Source organism: Balaenoptera borealis, assembly GCF_965194805.1.
Source record: "Balaenoptera borealis genome assembly, chromosome: 8".
Classification (NCBI taxonomy): Eukaryota; Metazoa; Chordata; class Mammalia; order Artiodactyla; family Balaenopteridae; genus Balaenoptera; species Balaenoptera borealis.
In genome coordinates, this window is record NC_138865.1 from 116337938 (window position 1) to 116356240 (window position 18303).

The 18303-nt window shown below is 52.8% G+C and overlaps 1 protein-coding gene across 6 annotated transcripts in view; it reads left to right on the top strand.

The window, feature by feature from the left end:
• USP20 (ubiquitin specific peptidase 20) overlaps positions 1–18303 on the top strand; it is a 33333-nt gene that overhangs the window by 5673 nt on the left and 9357 nt on the right. For 5 of the 6 annotated variants that reach the window (XM_082400735.1, XM_082400734.1, XM_082400737.1 and 2 more), the window contains 12 exons: positions 1355–1408; positions 3054–3116; positions 3442–3573; positions 5018–5114; positions 5490–5559; positions 6984–7097; positions 8455–8533; positions 10923–11370; positions 11747–11887; positions 12209–12324; positions 12587–12759; positions 13418–13512. In XM_082400735.1, the coding sequence (XP_082256861.1) occupies positions 1355–1408; positions 3054–3116; positions 3442–3573; positions 5018–5114; positions 5490–5559; positions 6984–7097; positions 8455–8533; positions 10923–11370; positions 11747–11887; positions 12209–12324; positions 12587–12759; positions 13418–13512 (1582 nt within the window). The remainder of the gene's footprint in view (positions 1–1354; positions 1409–3053; positions 3117–3441; positions 3574–5017; positions 5115–5489; positions 5560–6983; positions 7098–8454; positions 8534–10922; positions 11371–11746; positions 11888–12208; positions 12325–12586; positions 12760–13417; positions 13513–18303) is intronic. The other variant, XM_082400738.1, reaches the window with a different exon arrangement.

The following is an 18303-nucleotide window of genomic DNA, read 5'->3' on the forward strand; positions in this document are numbered from 1 at the left end:
ACCCTAAATCACAGATTGCAAATCTCTGCCCTGTTGTGTGGGATGGGCTGTGTCACCTCCACCCTAGTGAGAGTCCCACATTCAGGCTCTTTACAAACAGCCAAAACCTGGGCTTAGTGAGACGAAGAAGTTCCCGTGGAGGCCTGGGGGTCAACGTGGTCACCCTTGGGAGGAAACTGGGAAGTTTGATGACCCTGGCTCCTCAGCTTCCCCTTCTGACTCTGCTCTGTAGGGTCATGACCTCTCTGAGCCGCAGTTTCTCATCTTACGAAGGGGATCTTGATGGGACCTGCTGCACAGACTGTGGTGGGGATTACATGAGCAAGGTGTAAAAAACTTAGCTGGTTGCTTGGACCGTTGTGATCCCTCACCAGAGGTCAGCTCTCACTCTGATTAAGTACTCTGTAACTGCTACCAGCGCTTAGAATTCATCTCACAACTGACAGAGATACGTTGGGTATTGTGGAGGCTCAGTTGGGAACTGCTGTTCTAGACAGGCACAGACAAAATTACTTAGGACAGTTTAAATTACAACAAAGAGACCCTGAGATACGGTGGCTTAAATGAGATAGAAGTTTACTTTTCTCTCACTGAACAGTCCAGATGTAGGTAGCACTGATAGAGTGGCTCTGCCATTCTCAACACATGGCTTTCATCTCCAGGTCCAAAGTGGTTGCTTCACTTCCTGCCATCACATCTGCATTCCAGCCAATGGAAAGAGGAGAAAGAGCAAGGGTTATGCAAAACTCAGAAGTGGCACATGTCGCTTTTCGCTGTCATGCTATTGACTAGAACTGAGCCTCATGATCACAGCGGGGGCTGGGACACATAGTCTGCAGCTGGCTGGCCATGTGCTCAGCCTAAATTCATGGATTCTTTTATTAAAGCGGGGAGGAGAGATATTGGTAGACAAGAAGCAGGCTCTGTCATCCAGACCACCAGAAACCTGGGTGTTTTCTGTGGTCAACAAATACATTGATCTCCTGATTTGTACCAGGCTCTCTGTGAAGTCGCAGGGGTAGGCAAAACAGACCATCCTTCTTTCATTGAGCCCATAGTCTAGGTGGGGAGAAAGGCTTAAATAAATAAATGCAACGAAAGAAGAGTAGAAGGTATGTTGAGGGAGCATATTATGGCATCTCTTTATTTAGGCTTTAAATGATTGTATTGAAAATGTTTTTACAGGCACATGATAAAACAAAATTCAAACAATAAAATTTAAAGTGCCCCTGTGGGCCAGCGAGGGCCTTTCTGAGGCAGAGCCTCTAAGCTGAGACCTTCAGGTGCGTCCGTCAGTGCACATCCAACAGGCCGCTCACACCCTTCTCTTCCTCTCTCTCCGCATCTCACACAGGGCACCTGTCAGTCATGCGGTGTTTCCGGACCCAACCTGTGGGCCTGTCTCCAGGTAAAATATCCTTGCAGCTGTCTGGGGTGGGGAGCTGGGTCCAGACTCTGGGATGGGAACATCTGTCCCCTATGGGCACGGCCGGGAACCTTGGGCAGGGACACAGGGCATGGATGTCTCGGGTGTGGTTCCCAAGCCCAAGCCAAGAGGGCCCCAGAGTCTGCGAGCCCCCGGGCTGGCTGCCCTGGCAGCCATTAAAGATGCCAAGAGGAGAAAGCAAGTTGGAGAAGACTCTGGACTGAATGATCCCATTGGCATTAGTGTGTGTGTGTGTGTGTGTGTGTGTGTGTGTGTGTGTGTGTGTGTGTGTGCGTGACGATGTAGCATCTTGGCTCTGAGCCCTGGCCCGGGCCTTCGTTTCCCTGTCTATAAGGTAGAGGCCACCATACTGATAACTACCCCCACCTACCTTGCAGACCCACCTTAGGGTAGAATTTGACGAGATGATGCCTGTGATGGTCTTAACAGGGTGTGTGGCCGGTAGACAGTGTCCAGGAAAATCTGGTCGTGATTATTACTGCTTACCAAAAAGAGTAACAGTAGATGTATCAACACGTGATAGTTTTCTCTGGGGGGTAGAATTATGGGTAGTTCATTTTTCTTTGTAACTTTGTAGTGTTTTCCAACTTTTCTACAAGTATGTATTGCATTTTATAGTCATACTAAAAATGGCTGTTACTTAAAATTTCTTTGAAAACAAATACAAGGAGAAACAAAAAAGCCCACAGGGGTGAAAATACCATAGTTCAAGTCTGTCTTTGCAGAAGACATAGGACCCCCCACGGGGCTTTGGCCTCCTCCTTTTGGGCCTGTTGCTCAGTGTAAAATACACTGCAAGACACCGTCTGGGCCCCCAGGGGACAGCAAGAAGTGCGAGGCGTGGTCTTACCTCCCGGGAGCCCACAGGCCCCCCAGAGAGACAGAGACGGACCTGGCGCAGAAAGTGGCACGTCCTTTATGCCGCAGCCCAAAGGTCGTTTCCTTGCAAGGTCCTCAGCAGCCTGTGCAGTGCTGACCACAGCCACAAATGACACCAGAGCACTCCTGCAGAGAAGCGGGCTGATCGCTGGGGCGGAGGCCCGCAGAGGAGAGACCTTGAGCTGGGCCTTGGGAGCTGGGTGGATTTGGGAGAGGAGAGTGCAAGGCCAGAGGCAGGTCACCAGGGACGCTGAGGGGCATGGGGTCCGCACCGGGCCCCAGCCGCCTCTGCCCGATTCAGTGTTCCCCGTTAGAAAATGGCTGTGAGGCCCAGTCTCCCCACCCAAAGTGTGGGTCCCGATAAGTGGCCCCTCAGGAAGTAGGGTTTTGGTGAAAAAGGGACAAGTGGAGGGGGAGAGGGTCTGGGCGCCAAGCAGCCGGGCCTCAGCTTTGCCCGGATCTGGCTGCGACCCTGCCTGGCTTCTTGCAGGAGAGCAGCAGCTCGGGGCACACTGCCCGTCTCGCTCAGAGGCGGGGGCAGCTGTGTGGTGGCCATCCCTGCCCAGCGCGGACCTTGGCTGGGCAAACCTGTGTTCCTGCAGGGCGGCAGGGCCTCGGTGCCTGTGGGCCCTATTGGGTGGAGACGGGCACTGGCTCGCTGTGCTGGCAGCGTCCTCTTGGCCGCCCCATCCGTCCGCTCTCCCTTCCTCTCCACCCCCCTCCCCAGGTCGCCTGCTCCTACGTTGGCTGCGGAGAGTCCTTCGCTGACCACAGCACCATCCATGCGCAGGTGAGCGTGGTGGCCGGGAGCACGGGCGCTGCGGTCCGACAGCCCAGAGTTCAAACCCCAGCTTCGGCCGCCCCCAGCGCCATCTGCCGCTCTGGGCTTCAGTGGTTACGTGTGTAAAATGGGAAGAATCACGGCGAAGCAGCAGGAGAGAATGCTGCTGCAGCCCCTGGCACCCCTGGCCTGTGGGGGGAGCGGGTGCCGAGCTTCGAGGCCTCTGACCCGATGGGGCTTTTTCCCGAGGCCGGAGAGCTCACGCAGCCCTGAGGCAGGCCTGGGGCACCCGTTAGGCCACTGTATCCTTCTGATGTTGCATCTTGCCCTCTAGGCCAAAAAGCACAACCTGACAGTGAACCTGACCACGTTCCGGGTGTGGTGCTACGCCTGCGAGAAGGAGGTGTTCCTGGAGCCTCGGCTGGCGGCCCAGCCGCCAGGCCCCTCGCCCAAGTTCTCAGAGCAGGTGAGCGGGTGCGGGCGCCAGCCGAGGAGACGCCCAGGAGGGCAGGGCGGTGGGTCCCCGATGGCGTCCGTTCCTGCCCAGCGTTCCCAGCTGGCTTTGAGGAGCTCGTGTCAGCTAATGCCCGCTGAGCCCCAGCCCTGTGTCAGGGCCTGGTGACACAGAGGTGAGTGGAAGGAGGGCGGCCCTCCCTCAGGGAGTTTGTAGGCCTCGGGTGAGCCCAGGGCCGTGGGGCGGGGCACACCCTCCCTGACCTATGGAGAGCCCCTGGTGATGGTCCTGCAGCCACCTCTCTGGGGGAAACACCCGGAAACCTCCTGCCCCCCACCAGGCAAGGCACACGCAGGGAGCTGAGCAGCCCTTAAAGGAGGCAGGCGGGTGAGCCCAGCCCGGAGCTGGCCTCGGGGAGCAGTCAGAGAGCTGGCCCTGGGGCCCCGGGAGGCCAGGCGTGTGTGCGTGCGTGTGTGTGTGTGTGTGTGTGTGTGGAGGCCAGGCGTGTGTGTGTGCGTGTGTCTGTGTGTGTGTGTGCGTGTGTGTGGAGGCCAGGCATGTCTGCATGCGTGTGTGTGTGTGTGTGGAGGCCAGGCGTGTGTGTGCGTGTGTCTTTGTGTGCGTGTGTGTGTGTGTGTGTGTGTGGAGGCCAGGCATGTCTGCATGCATGTGTGTGTGGAGGCCAGGTGTGTCTGCATGCATGTGTGTGCGTGTGTGTGTGTGGAGGCCAGGCGTGTGTGCGAGCGTGTGTGCGTGTGTGTGTGTGTGTGTGTGTGTGTGGAGGCCAGGCGTGTCTGCGTGCGTGTGTGTGTGTGTAGGCCAGGCGTGTCTGCGTGCATGTGTCTGTGTGTGTGTGTGTGTAGGCCAGGCATGTGTGCGTGTGTGTGTGTGTGTGTGTGTGTGGAGGCCAGGCGTGTCTGCGTGCGTGTGTCTGTGTGTGTGCAGTGCTGTCTTCTCCACGTTGGACAGTGGCCATCACATAATGGGTGCTTGATAAGTGTATATGGAATACGTTTGTGGACATGGTAGATATTTATGATTTTTTACACAAAAGGCTCTGAAGAAGTATATACAAATCCTGTTTTGAGTGTGTATGTGTATTAACAGTTAAAACGCTACATAGATAAGATAGACTCTCAACAGTGGTTGTCTCAGGAAAGTTGGATTGCCTGTTTTTTCTGTGTTTCTGTTTTTTCCCAAATTTATTATAAATAAATTAAATTATTAGTACTCATTATTGTAAGTAAAATACAAGTCACGGAGTTCCCAGGGCAAGGCCACCAATGCCCTCTCTTTGCACGGTGTCCTCGGCTCAGATGGGCTGGCTCAGTGCAGGCTGGGGGCTGGGCTTCTCCCCCCACCCTGAACCCCAGCGGGGTAGGCACATGGGCCTCTGACCCCAACCGCTCTCCCTCCTCACCCCCCTAGTTTTCCTCACTCTGGTTCTCGAACTCAGGACTCTGCGCTGCCCTCCCACCCTCTGAAAGCTGTTCCCATTGCTGTGGCTGACGAAGGAGAGTCCGAGTCAGAGGACGATGACCTCAAACCGCGAGGTAACGGCCCCACGTGCTGCGCTGCGCTTCCTGGGCAGGGCGGGGTGGCCTGTGGGGCACGAGGGCTTCCCTGGGGCGCCAGCCGCTGCCCTCAGCCCCATACAGCCGTGTGCCCCTGGGCAGGCCGGCCCCTCTGCACCCAGGCCGCTGCCCCTGCTCGGTGCTGACGGTGGGCTGGGCTGGGCGGAGGGTGGAGGGCGGAGGGGTCCGTGGGTTCTGTACACTGCGGTAACCAGAGCTGCTGGGAGTGGAACCACGTCAGCGGACTCGGCAGGTTTCCGGGGTGGGTCCTGGGGGCTCAGAACCATCCTCTACGGGTTCCTGCCGGGTCGAGATGCTCACCTTCCCCTTCCTCTGTGTGCGCTGGTCTCCCAGGCCTCACGGGCATGAAGAACCTTGGCAACTCCTGCTACATGAACGCGGCCCTGCAGGCCCTGTCCAATTGGTAGGTTGTGCCTCATCTGGGAGTTGGGGCCCCCAAGCCAGGTTCTGTACGTTGCCCACAGAAGCCTGTATATGGATACACATCAAAATGCCCCAAACCACACATGCCTTCTGACCCAGCAATCCCTCCTGTTGGAATTTATCCTAAGGAGGTACCCTGAGATGTTGAGAAAGCTGTCTGTGCAATGAGGTTCATCATTCTGCTGTTGACTGGAAACAACTTAATAGTTGATAAAATCATAAATTTATTGTATGGCAGCCTTACAGTGAGTTCAGGAAAAAATGGTGCAGGACAATATTTATTAAAAAGGGGAGGAGTTCAGAATATGATAAGTAGGAAAAAGAAGATTATAAACCTTTGTTTGGTGCAATCCCATTTTGGAGGGAAAATACTATTTTCCATCTAGGATAGGGTGTCCACTCCCTGAGGCTGGGACATCTCCTATTCCTGGCACTCAGGGTCTCCCACCTAGTAGGGGTTCAATATGTGTGTGTGTGTGTGTGTGTGTGTGTGTGTGTGAGCGTGTGAGAGAGAAGGAAGGAGGGATGGGGGATATGCATGCATAGAAAAGTCTAGAAGGATATGCCCCCAGATCTACAGAGTAGCTATCCTCACGTAGTAGGATTAAGGTCAATTATTATTGTTTGCTTAGTATTTTTAAATTTTTCTACAGTAAATGAGTATTTCTTATGTAATAAGATAACAAAAACAAAGAAAAGGGGAGCGGGGGAGATGCTTTTGGGCTCAGGAAGGTTTCCAAGAAGGGGCTGATGGGAGGACAGGCAGTGGTTCCTCTCGTTCACACAACAGTCTTTAAAGAAAGACCCTATTTCCAAGCACAATCACATTCTAAGGTACGGGGGTTAGGACTTCAGTGTATGAATTTATTTTTTTTTAATTTTTATTTATTTATTTATTTATTTTTGGCTGCTTTTGGGTCTTCGTTGCTGCATGCGGGCTTTCTCTAGTTGCAGTGAGCGGGGGCTACTCTTCATTGCAGTGTGCGGGCTTCTCAGTGCGGTGGCCTCTCTTGTTGCGGAGCACGGGCTCTAGGTGCGCGGGCTTCAGGAGTTGTGGCACGTGGGCTCTAGAGCGCAGGCTCAGTAGTTGTGGCTCACGGGCTTAGTTGCTCCGCGGCATGTGGGATCTTCCCGTACCAGGGCTCGAACCCGTGTCCCCTGCATCGGCAGGCAGATTCTCAACCACTGCGCCACCAGGGAAGCCCTCAGTGTATGTATTTGGGGGGATACAATTCAGCCCATAACAGGTGGTGTCCTTCAATGCCTTCTGCAGGCATTTCTGGCTCCGGGGGGCCACAGTACACCCCACACAAGACACTTTTGCTTCTCCACCCGGCTCTTTGTAAACAATGCCACACCCCCCTTCTTTTCTCTTCTGACCTGGCTCCCTGCCCCGTCCCCCAGCCCCCCACTGACCCAGTTCTTCTTGGAGTGTGGAGGCCTGGTGCGCACAGACAAGAAGCCAGCCCTGTGCAAAAGTTACCAGAAGCTGGTCTCTGAGGTCTGGCACAGGAAACGGTGAGTTGACCGAGTCCCTGACCTGGGGCAGGGGTGGGGGGATGGGTTTTCTGTCGGCCCCTTGATAGAGCCCTTCCTGTGCCTTCAGCCTCTCACCATCACTTGCTGTGTTTTACCCTGTGCAATGCTTACATCAGCCCTTCGAGCTGTAGGTCATAGCCAACTCTGTTTCACAAATTGGGGAACTGAGGTTCAGAAGATTTAAGGATCTCGCTCAAGACAGCACGTCTTGTGAAAGGTGGAGCTAGAATTTGAGCCTGGTATTGATTGAAGATGGCAGCATTTTGCAGCGTGTGTGCTGAGGTCCAGAGTTGTGTGGTGACCACTCCTAGGTCTCAGCCACATTTGTGCACACAGGAAAGAATTTCAGAAGTGGCTTGCACTGACGTTCAGGGGCTTTAGCTCAGTGAAAAGGACTTTAAAGACCAGAAGCCTGGGTTAGATCTGTTTCTCCAGGAAAAGTTAAAATTGGGACTAATTTAAAGTGAGTGCTGGGAATTCCCTGGCAGTCCAGTGGTTAGGACTTTCACTGCTGTGATCCGGGTTCAATCCCTGGTCGGGGAACTAAGATCCTGCAAGCTGCGCGGTGCGGCCATAAAACCCAAAACAAAACAAAACAACAACAACAAAAAAAACTGTGAGTGCATAGAAACATACTAAGTGTAAAAGCAGATTATTAAACAGTATGATGCAATATAATTCCAATTTTAAGAAGCCACATTTGTTTACCTGCATGTAATTTTGTATATGCGTCTCTATTTTCTTGGAAAAATCTGGAAATCTTAATGGTAGTTATCTCTGGGTGGTGCTGTTAGTGTTGATGATTCTTTGCTGTGCTTTTCTGAAATTTTCTGTTTTTCAATCATGAACATGTGTTTTTTTTTTTAAAGCAGCTGTCATTTTTATTTATTTTTATTTATTTATTTAGCCGCGCCACGCCGCGTGCGGGATCTTAGTTCCCCGACCAGGGTTTAGACCCGTGTGCCCTGCAGTGGAAGCGCGGAGTCTTAACCACTGGACCGCCACGGAAGCCCCCATGTATTACTTTTGAAATTAGAAAACCACAATAAATATTTTATAATGAGAACAGTTTTAGAGTAGCTTGTCATGGGCTGGTGGGACATGATGCCATCCCAATCAGGAGCCCTTTGCCTCACTGAACCGTGACTTGACGTTTTCCATCTTGACCTTAGAGATGTGCAGACCTGCTGGGGCTCCTGGCCAGGTTAGCACCTCCCAGAGTTGCAGTAAACGCATCACTGAGTCTGATCTGGCCGTACTGGCTGCCCGGCCGCCCTCACGGGCTTGAGCAGCGCAGAGCGGGCCACCTGTACTAACGGGTCTGCTCTTCCTACAGCCCCAGCTACGTGGTTCCCACCAGCCTGTCCCATGGGATCAAGTTGGTCAACCCGATGTTCCGAGGCTATGCCCAGCAGGTAGGCCATCCGAGCTGCCCGGGGAACACCCAGGGCTGTAACGTACCAGGCCTGGCTTTGAAGCCAAGACCATTGTGGAAATCGGCAGCAGCAGCTCTGCTTTGCCAGGCCGCGCTCCTGGATCAGACCTGCTGCCTGAGCCCTTCACCTGTGTGGGGACGTCGGGGCCTCCCGGCAACCTGGTGTTCTCCCCACTCAACAGATGGGGAGACTGAGGCTCAGCGGCCAAGTCCTCACCCACTTACCACGTACCAGTTACACAGCTGGTACATGGCAGAGGGGAAAGTTGACCTCAGGCAGCCTTATCTCCAGGTGTCTGCACCTCAGCCCTCACTCAAATCGGCACATGGTTTCTTGTTCCCCAAGTCGCAGGCAGAATTTCACTTTTATTAAAGTAAACATTTTGATGACAAGTTTTTGTAAATCTAGAGAATCCCTCTGAAACCAGTGATATCTTTCTATGGCGTAAAATCGTGGGCCCAAGATGAAGCAGAATGCAGCCACACACCTCCCCCTGCCCCAGGCGGACCGTTCAAGTGGTCCAAGTCCTGCCCCAGACTGGGGTTTGCTGCTGGCCTGAACCTGTTTGCACTGCCGACGCTGCTGCCTGCGTGGGGGGCCCAGGAACAGAGCAGCGGTCACCGAGGGATGCCCTTGGCCCCCTCCTTCGGCCCCCACTCTCCCCAGGGTGAGGGCTGCTGGGCCTTTCTCTGCTCACACCCTCAGTTGGATGAACACTTGGCCTCTGCCTGAGAAGCCCAGCGTTGCCTCCGCACCGCCCTTTCTGGGGAGTGGTAATACCCACGGTAATCAGAATCCACCGTGTACCATTTATTAGGTGGTCAGTACCTGCCACATAAGTTCAGCCCTGTTTCTACTCACAGAACTCTGATGAAGTGGGCCCCATCATTACCTTCACATTATAGGTAAGGAGCTGAGGCTCAGAGAGGTTCTACAAGTGGCTCAGGTCACACAGTGCACAGCGGCAGGGCCGGGATTTAGGCTTACCTGAGCCATCCCTCACCGCAGTGTGGCCCTCCCTGTACGAGGACCCCTGCTGGCCCTCAGGCTCTCGGTGAGGACACCGGGAGCAGGGCTACTCGCTGCTGCCAAACATCCACTCGACGCCAAAGCATCCCTTTCTCTGGGTCTTGGGCGTAGCACAGGGGACGTTTCTGAGTCTGAAACATACAGGTAGCTGTAGAGCTCTCTTAATGGCCAGAGGATGCTGTCATGCTTCCACATGGCTTGAGATTTTAGCAATGAACACAGGGTACTTTTGTTAAAAGGAAGAACCAGAAAGAAAAGTAGATGATGTATTGAGGGCCTGTTTCTTAAAAGAACCTTTCAGTGTCCCTGACACACAGGACGCACGTCTCCTACCCCCTCCCTAATGCTTGATGTAATCCAACCAGAGCCCTCTCCTCCCTCCGCTAGAACTGAGAAAACGAGGCCCTTCTCTCCATATCGGTGACCTGAGGCTTTGGGTGCTTGGCTGGGTCTGGCCACTGCGTGATCCCCGCCTCGTTGGGCAGGAGTTGGCCTCGGGAGCTGCTTCTGACGTCCAGGGCAGGGACTGTGAGGGACAGGACAGGACTTTGAACCCAGTGGCCCCGCACAGCACCTAGTGCCCCCAGCTGTCAGAGGCCGGCCACCATCATCTTCTGACCTTTTAAAGCGCCTCCTGTGTGCGCTGCTCATGGCTGGGCCAGTGGGCAGGCTGTGCCAGAGGCCTCGCTGCCCTGGCTTCCTCTGGGTTATGACGTAGTCACAGCGTAGTCAGAATAACAGCGTCACTGCTGGGATTGGAGACCCAGCCAACCTGAAGTGGCACCTTAGTCCGAGTCATGCCCAGGCCTGCGGGAAGTGTGTTCTTCTGCACCAGTCACAATGGCAGGGGAAGGCGTGGGCACGGGGGCTGGCGAAGGACTGGAAGGGCAGAGAGAACCAGAGGCAGGTCAAGGATGCAGGCAGCCTGGCGTGCCGGGTGGCATTGCTCCCTGTGGAACTCAGCTGAGTGCTCACCTGCAGACGCACTCACAGTGTCACCTTTGTCCTACTCGGGCTCCCTGCCCACCCTCACCGTCCCCTCCTTTAGGGAGCAAGGCGACTTTAATGGCTGAACGCGATATGTCCACTCTCTCCCATGCTGAGTTGGAAGCAGGGCCGCAGGTGATGGAGAGCAGGAGCTGGGAGTCGGGTGGACCTGGGTCACCGTCTCTGCTCTGCCACTTCACAGCGCGAGACCTGGGAGGGCTCGGCCAACCTCTCGAGCCTCAGCGTCATCCTCAGTGGAAGGGGGGTTAGGACAGCAGTGTTGAGCAGGCCACTGTGAGGGGTGCCCGTGTGGGCCCCCCGGCATCCGTGTCGATGCCGCCCCTGGTTCCAGGACACCCAAGAGTTCCTGCGCTGCCTGATGGACCAGCTGCACGAGGAGCTCAAGGAGCCCGTGGTGGCCGCGGCGGCAGCGCTGACCGAGGCTCGGGACTCGGACTCGAGCGACACGGATGAGAAGCGGGAGGGCGACCGGAGCCCATCAGAGGACGAGTTCCTGTCCTGTGACTCCAGCAGCGACCGCGGTGAGGGCGACGGGCAGGGGCGCGGCAGGGGCGGCTCCCAGGCTGAGACGGAGCTGCTGATCGCGGACGAGGCAGGCCGCGCCATCTCCGAGAAGGAGCGCATGAAGGACCGCAAGTTCTCGTGGGGCCAGCAGCGCACCAACTCGGAGCAGGTGGACGAGGACGCCGATGTGGACACCGCCATGGCCGCCCTGGACCAGCAGCCCACGGACACGCAGCCGCCGTCACCGCGGTCCACCAGCCCCTGCCGGATGCCAGGTACCAGCCAAGCCACTCGGGGCGTCGCAGCCCCGTTCGTCTAGCTCCTGCTGTGGGGCACAGCACCCACAGCCTGCTCAGCTCCCCCCCACCCTTGGGGGCTCTCTCACGAGACCCGACTTACCGGTGAGAAATCGGGTAGATGATGTGTCCAGGCTCACTTGGACTCAGAGCCCGCCTGAGCCCTCCGCTGGCAACGGGAAGGGTGTGGACAGCGCGTTCTGCGTGGGGCTGGGGGGCTGGGGTGGGCCCAGGACGGAGGAGATGTGGTGGGTTCAGGCCTCAGTCCCCTTAGGAGGCGCTGGCAGGTCTTCCTGACCAGGCCCGGGGCTGGTTCGGCTGCCCTGCCCCAGCACGGTCCCCCCTTTGCCCCCAGAGCCGGACAACGAGGCCCACATGCGCAGCGCCTCTCGCCCCTGCAGCCCTGTCCACCACCACGAGGGCCACGCCAAGCTGGCCGGCAGCCCTCCTCGTGCGAGCCCCGTGAGGATGGGGCCGTCCTACGTGCTCAAGAAAGGTTCGGACGAGCGGGCGGGGAGGGAAGGTGGGCAGGGCCTCCCCGCGTGGAGCTCGGGGCTGGGGTGGCAGTCGCACCTCTGGCTGCCGTTTTTGGTTTTGGAGCGCTCTTTACCAGGGGCTGGGCTGCCGTACTCCTCACGCAGTGTCTCTGAACCCTCCTCACACGGCTGGGACACGAGCGGGCCCCCATCCCACAGACGATGAGTGAGGCACCGGCCAGTCACATGACTCATGCAGATCTGACCCCAAGTCCCAGCACCAGCCCCTTGCCCCAGACAGGCCAGTGGGGGCTGGGCCTAGTCCTGTGCTGTGCCCCCAGCCCAGGTACCGGGCGCCGGCAGCCGGCGGCGGAAGGAGCAGCGCTACCGCAGCGTCATCTCAGACATCTTCGACGGCTCCATCCTCAGCCTCGTGCAGTGTCTCACCTGTGACCGGGTGGGCGCCCTGGGGGAGGGGAGGGACGCACCGGGGTCCTCACGCAGCTTGGGGGTGGGGCGCTGGCTCTCTGCCTGGTGCCCCCTGCCGTTCTCTAGGGGTGGGCCCCGGCTGTGGGCCTCCCGTGTCCCGGGCTCGGGGAGCAGGCTCTCGGCCCCACACCTGCCCTCTGGTGGCTGGGGTTTGGGGTGCAAACTCTGGTTGGTCTGGGCAGGGCGGAACCCTGGGAGGTGGAGACCCAGGCTGACCTTCAACCCCACAGGTGTCCACCACGGTGGAGACATTCCAGGACCTGTCGCTGCCCATTCCTGGCAAGGAAGACCTGGCCAAGCTCCACTCGGCCATCTACCAGAACGTGCCGGCCAAGCCAGGTGCCTGTGGGGACAGCTCTGCCGCCCAGGGCTGGCTGGCCTTTATCGTGGAGTATATCCGACGGTACGCCACCTTCCCGCCTGCTGGAGACACAAGGCCAGCCGGGCCTGGCCTTTCTGGAACTCGCAGGCTGACAGGCGACAGACCTTTAACAGCAAAGTGCAAGCTTTTGCAGGGCTGAGGGTGTAGTTGGGCAGGGAGCTTGAGGCTGAAGGGGGCTTGGGGGTTAGCCAAGTGGGGTGGGAGTGCTCCTCGGCTGTCCTGGGATGGCCTGGTTCGGGTGGGCCTCTGGATCGGAAGGCAGGTGACGATGGAGAGTGTGACCAAGTGGCAGCTGGAAAGGAGGGCGGCGGCTGGAGTGCAGGCCTGGCCCTGTGGGGAGCGCCGTGGTGGCCTTTGCGAGTCCCCACTGTGTGCCCCGAGGCCGGCTTTACCTGCCTGATGTCAGGGACCTGTACTCTGCCCAGAAGACAGGCCAGCGTGATTGGGGCCCCTTCGCAGATAAGGAAGGCGAGACTCGGGGGGAAGTGATGTCGCCCTCCCAAGGACACGGAGCTGCTGGCTGGTGGTCCCAGGCTTCTGGCTCCAGACTTTGGCCCATTCCACCCACCGGGCCAAGCTGCCCGTCTGGGCCCAAACGGACCCCAGCCCAAAGGCCCCCACGTCTTACTCTCACCGAGGCCCCGGCAGCACCCCTGCCACCCCCTTTCTGTCTCTGTAGGTTCGTGGTATCCTGTACCCCCAGCTGGTTTTGGGGGCCGGTCGTCACCCTGGAAGACTGCCTCGCTGCCTTCTTCGCCGCCGATGAGCTGAAGGGTGAGTGGACCCGGCCGGCTGGGTCAGCACACAGTTCAGGGTTTCTGGGACTCACCGTCGGAGTCCCAGCCCTGCCTGCCAGGCTGGGCCTGGGACTGCACACTTTCGCAGCCCCACCGCCTGTAGCTCTTGGCAGTTCACCTGTTTTCCTTCCTTTACCTATTTGGTGGACAAAAAGGATAACAGTCTTTAATTTTGCATTTCCTTGATTATTGATGAGCTTGAACTTTTTTTTTTAAAGTGTATTGGCTGTATTTCTTATTTTAAAATTTCCCATTCTTGTCCTTTTCCTGTTTTTCTCTTCAGTATTGGCATCTCACTAACCTTTGGGAAAACTCTTTTTGTTTACTTTTTAATTGTGATAAGATATACATAACATAAAATGTACCATCATAACCATTTTTAAGTGTTCAGTTCAGTAGTATTAACTATATTCATATTGTTGTGCAACCAATCTCCAGAACGTTCTCATCTTGCAGAACTGAAACTATCCCTTAAAGAGCAACTCCCTGTTCCCCCTTCCACCCAGCCCCAGGCACCCACCATCCTCCTTTCTGTCTGTATGAATTTGACTATTCGAGGTTCCTCATCTAAGTCAAATCATACGGTGATTTTCCTTTTGTGACTAGTTTACGTCTATTAGCGTAATGTCCTCAAGGCTCATCCATGTTGTAGCAAGTGTAGAATTTCCTTACGTTTTGTTAAAAAATAAATTTATTTATTTATTTATTTATTTATGGCTGCGTTGGGTCTTGGTTGCTACGCACGGCCTTTCTCTAGTTGCGGCGGGTGGGGGCTACTCTTCATTGCGGTGCGTGGGCTTCTCATTGCAGTGGCTTCTCTTGTGGTGGAGCACGGGCTCTAGGCACGCGGGCTTCAGTAATTGTGGCGTGCGGGCTCAGTAGCTGTGGCACACAGGCTTAGTTGCTCCGTGGCATGTGGGATCTTCCTGGACCAGAGATCGAACCTGTGTTCCCTGCATTGGCAGGCAGATTCCCAACCACTGTACCACTAGGGGAAGTCCCTCCTTCCTTTTTAAAGGCTGAATAATATTCCATTGTGTAAATGGACCACATTTTGTTTATTCATCATCTGTCGATGGACACTTGGGTTGCTCCCACCTTTTGGCTCTTGTGAATAATGCTGTGATGAACCATGGATGCACAGATATCTCTTCAAGATAGTGATTTCATTTCCTTTGGTTATATACCCAGAAGTGGGATTGCTGGATTATATGATCGATCTATTTTTAATTTTTTGAGGAACCGCCATACCGTTTTCCTTGATAGCTGTACCAATTTACATTCCCACTAATAGTGCACAAGGGTTCCCTTTTCTCTACATCCTTGCCAACACTTGTACTCTCTTGTCTTTTTAAAAAATCTCTTTCTGGGAATTCCCTGGCGGTCCAGTGTTAGGACTCCGTGCGTTCACTGCCAAGAGCCCGGGTTCAGTGCCTGGTAGGGGAACTAAGATCCCACAAGCCACGTGGCACAGCCAAAAATAAATAAATAAACAAACAAACAAATAAATAATTTTTTTAAAAATCTCTTTCTTTTTGACAATAGCTATTCTAACAGGTGTGAGGTGATATCTCATTGTGGTTTTTATTTGCATTTCCCAGATGATTAGTCATGTTGAGCATCTTTTCATGTACCTGTTAGCCATCTGTATATCTTCTTTGGAAAAATGCCTATTTAGGTCTCTGTCCATTTTTAAATTGTATTATTTGTGTTTTGCTATTGACTTGTATGAATTCTTTATATATTTTGGATGTTAACCCCTAATCTCATGTATGGTTTCTAAATATTTTCTACCGTGCTGTAGGTTGCCTCCTCATTTTGTTGATTGTTTCTTTTGCTGTGCAGAAGCTTTTTAGTTTGATGTAGTCCCACTTGTTTATTTTTGCTTTTGTTGCCTGTGCTTTTGGTGTCATATCCAAAAAATCATTGCCAAGACCAATGTCAAGGAGTTTTTCCCTATGTTTTCTTCTAGGAGTGTTATGGTGTCAGGTCTTACGTTTAAGTCTTTAACTGGTTGCAAGTTGATATTTGTGAGTGATGTGAGATAGGGGTAAAATTTCATTCTTTTGCATGTGAACATCCAGTTTTCCCAACACTGTTTATTGTCTTTTCCCCATTGAGTATTCTTGGCTCCCTTGTCAAATATTAGTGGACCATATATGCATGGGTTTATCTCTGGCCTCTCAATTCTGTTCATTGTTCTATGTGTCTGTTTTTATGCCAGTACCATACTGTTTTGTTTTGTTTTTAATTTGGCCACGCCGCATGCAGGATCTTAGTTCCCTGACCAGGAATCAAACCGGTGTCCCCTGCAGTGGGAGGGCAGAGTCTTAACCACTGGACCGCCAGGGGAGTCCCAGTACCATACTCTTCTGATAACTGTAGTTTCGTAGGAGAGTTTGAAATCAGGAAATATGATGCCTCCAGCTTTATTCTTCTTTCTCAAGATTGTTTTGGTTATTTGGGATCTTTTGTAGTTACATATGAATTTCAGGATTTTTTTTTCTATATCTATGAAAACATCGTTGGATTGCTTTGAATCTATAGATGACTTTGGGTAAGATGGACATTTTAACAATAGTTCTTCTTCTGCTCCATGACCACAGGCTATCTCTTTATTTGTGTCATTGTGTGGGAACAACTCAATCTTCCTCCTGTGTGTCTCTCCTCTACTCTCACACTACTACCACACAGCACTGTGGACACCAGGTGTGTGGTGGTTTTCCCACACCAAGCAATTATGCAGCACCAGCCAGGTATCCTACAGTTTCACTTGATTCCGACACTCTCTACCTGGAGATAGCGTCAGACCCCACAGGTTAAGGACTCAGTCCTACAAGACCTGCCCCTCCCCAACGTCAGACGCCAGTCACAAGTGCAGGTTGTCACCTGGGCTTCTGACTGGCTGGCTATAGATGGGAGGTTCCAACGGCCCCCTCCTTGGCTTCAATTAGAGCAGCCAGAGCGGCTCGGCTCGCAGAACTCAGAGAAACATTTTGTTACTAGGTGACTGGTTTATGATAAAAGGATATAACTCAGGAAGAGCCAGATAGAAGAGGTGCATCGGGCAAGGCATGTGGGAAGGGGCCTGGAGCTTTCATTTGCTCTGAGCGTGACCCTCTCCCCAAACTTCCCTGTGTTCACCAGCCCAGAAGCTCTCCAAGCCCCATACTGTTGGTATTTAATGGAGGCTTCTTTACATAGGTATGATCAATTATTAGCTCCATCTCTAGCCCCTCTCCCCTCTCTGAAGAATGCCAGGTGGTGCTGAAAATTCCAAACTTCCAGTTATGGCTTGGTCTTCCTGGTGGCCAGCCCCAATCCAGAAGCCCACCCAGAGTCACCTCATCAGAACAAAAGATCCTGCCATCACTCAGGAAATCGCAAGGGATTTAGGAGCTCTGTATTAGAAACCCTGGTCAAAGAGCAAATATTAGAACAGAAGACGCTCCCAGTGCTCTTATCACTTGGGAAATTACAAGGACTTTAAGAGCTCTGGGCCAGGAACCTCGGGGAGAGCCCAATATGCGTATTTTCTGTTATCTCACATCCACCTTCAATTTCTTTCATCAACGTCTCGTAGTTTTCAGTGTACAAATCTTTCACTTCCTTGGTTAAGTTTATTCCTATATGTTTTATTGTTTCTGATGCTTTTGTAAATGGTATTGTTTATTTCTCATTCAGATATTTTATCATTAGTGTATAGAAATGCAACTGATTTTCGTATGTTGATTTTGTGTCTTGCAACTTTACCAAATTAGTTTGTCAGTTCTAACAGTCTTTTGTGGAGTCTTAAGGTTTTTTATGTAAAAGATCATGTCATCTACAAACAGAGACAGTTTTACTTCCTCTTTTCCTATCTGGATGCCTTTTACTTCTTTTTCTTGCCTTTCTCTGACTTCCAGTACTATGTTGAATAGGAGTGGTGAGATTGGGCATCTTTGCCTTGTACCTGATTTTAGAGGAAAAGCTTTTATCTTTTCACTGTTGAGTATGATATTAGCTATGGGTTTATCATATATGGCTTTGATTATGTTGAGTGCATTCCTTCTACACCCAATTTGTTGAGACTTTTTATCATGAAAGGATATTGAAATTTGTCAGATGCTTTTTCTGTATCTATTGAGAGGATCATATGATTTTTATCCTTCATTCTATTAATGTAGTGTATCATGTTCATTGATTTGCGTATGATAAATCATCCTTACAACCCAGAGATAAATTCCACTTGATCATGGTGTATGATCCTTTTAATATGCTGTTGAAGTCAGTTTGCTAGTATTTTGTTGAGAATTTTCCCGTCTATATTCATCAGGGATATTGGCCTGTAGTTTCCTTTTCTTGTAGTGTCCTTATCTAGCTTTGCTATCAGTATAAAATGAGTTTGGGAGTGCTCCCTCCTCTTCAGTTTTTTGGAAGAGTTTGAGAAGAATTGTTAATTCTTCTTTAAATGTTTGGGAGAATTCACTGGTGAAACCGTCTGGTCCTGGGCTTTTCTTTTTCTTTTTTTTTTTTTTTAAGATTTTTAGAAATTTCATGTAATGTCTGAAACATTTATATTAACATATTTCCATACAAATAACCCAAAGAAAGTTTAGTATTAGTTGTTTTGTTTGTTTGTTTGTTTATACTGCAGGTTATTAGTCATCAATTTTATACACATCAGTGTATACATGTCAATCCCAATCGCCCAATTCAGCACACCACCATTCCCACCCCACTGCGGTTTTCCCCCCTTGGTGTCCATACGTCCGTTCTCTACATCTGT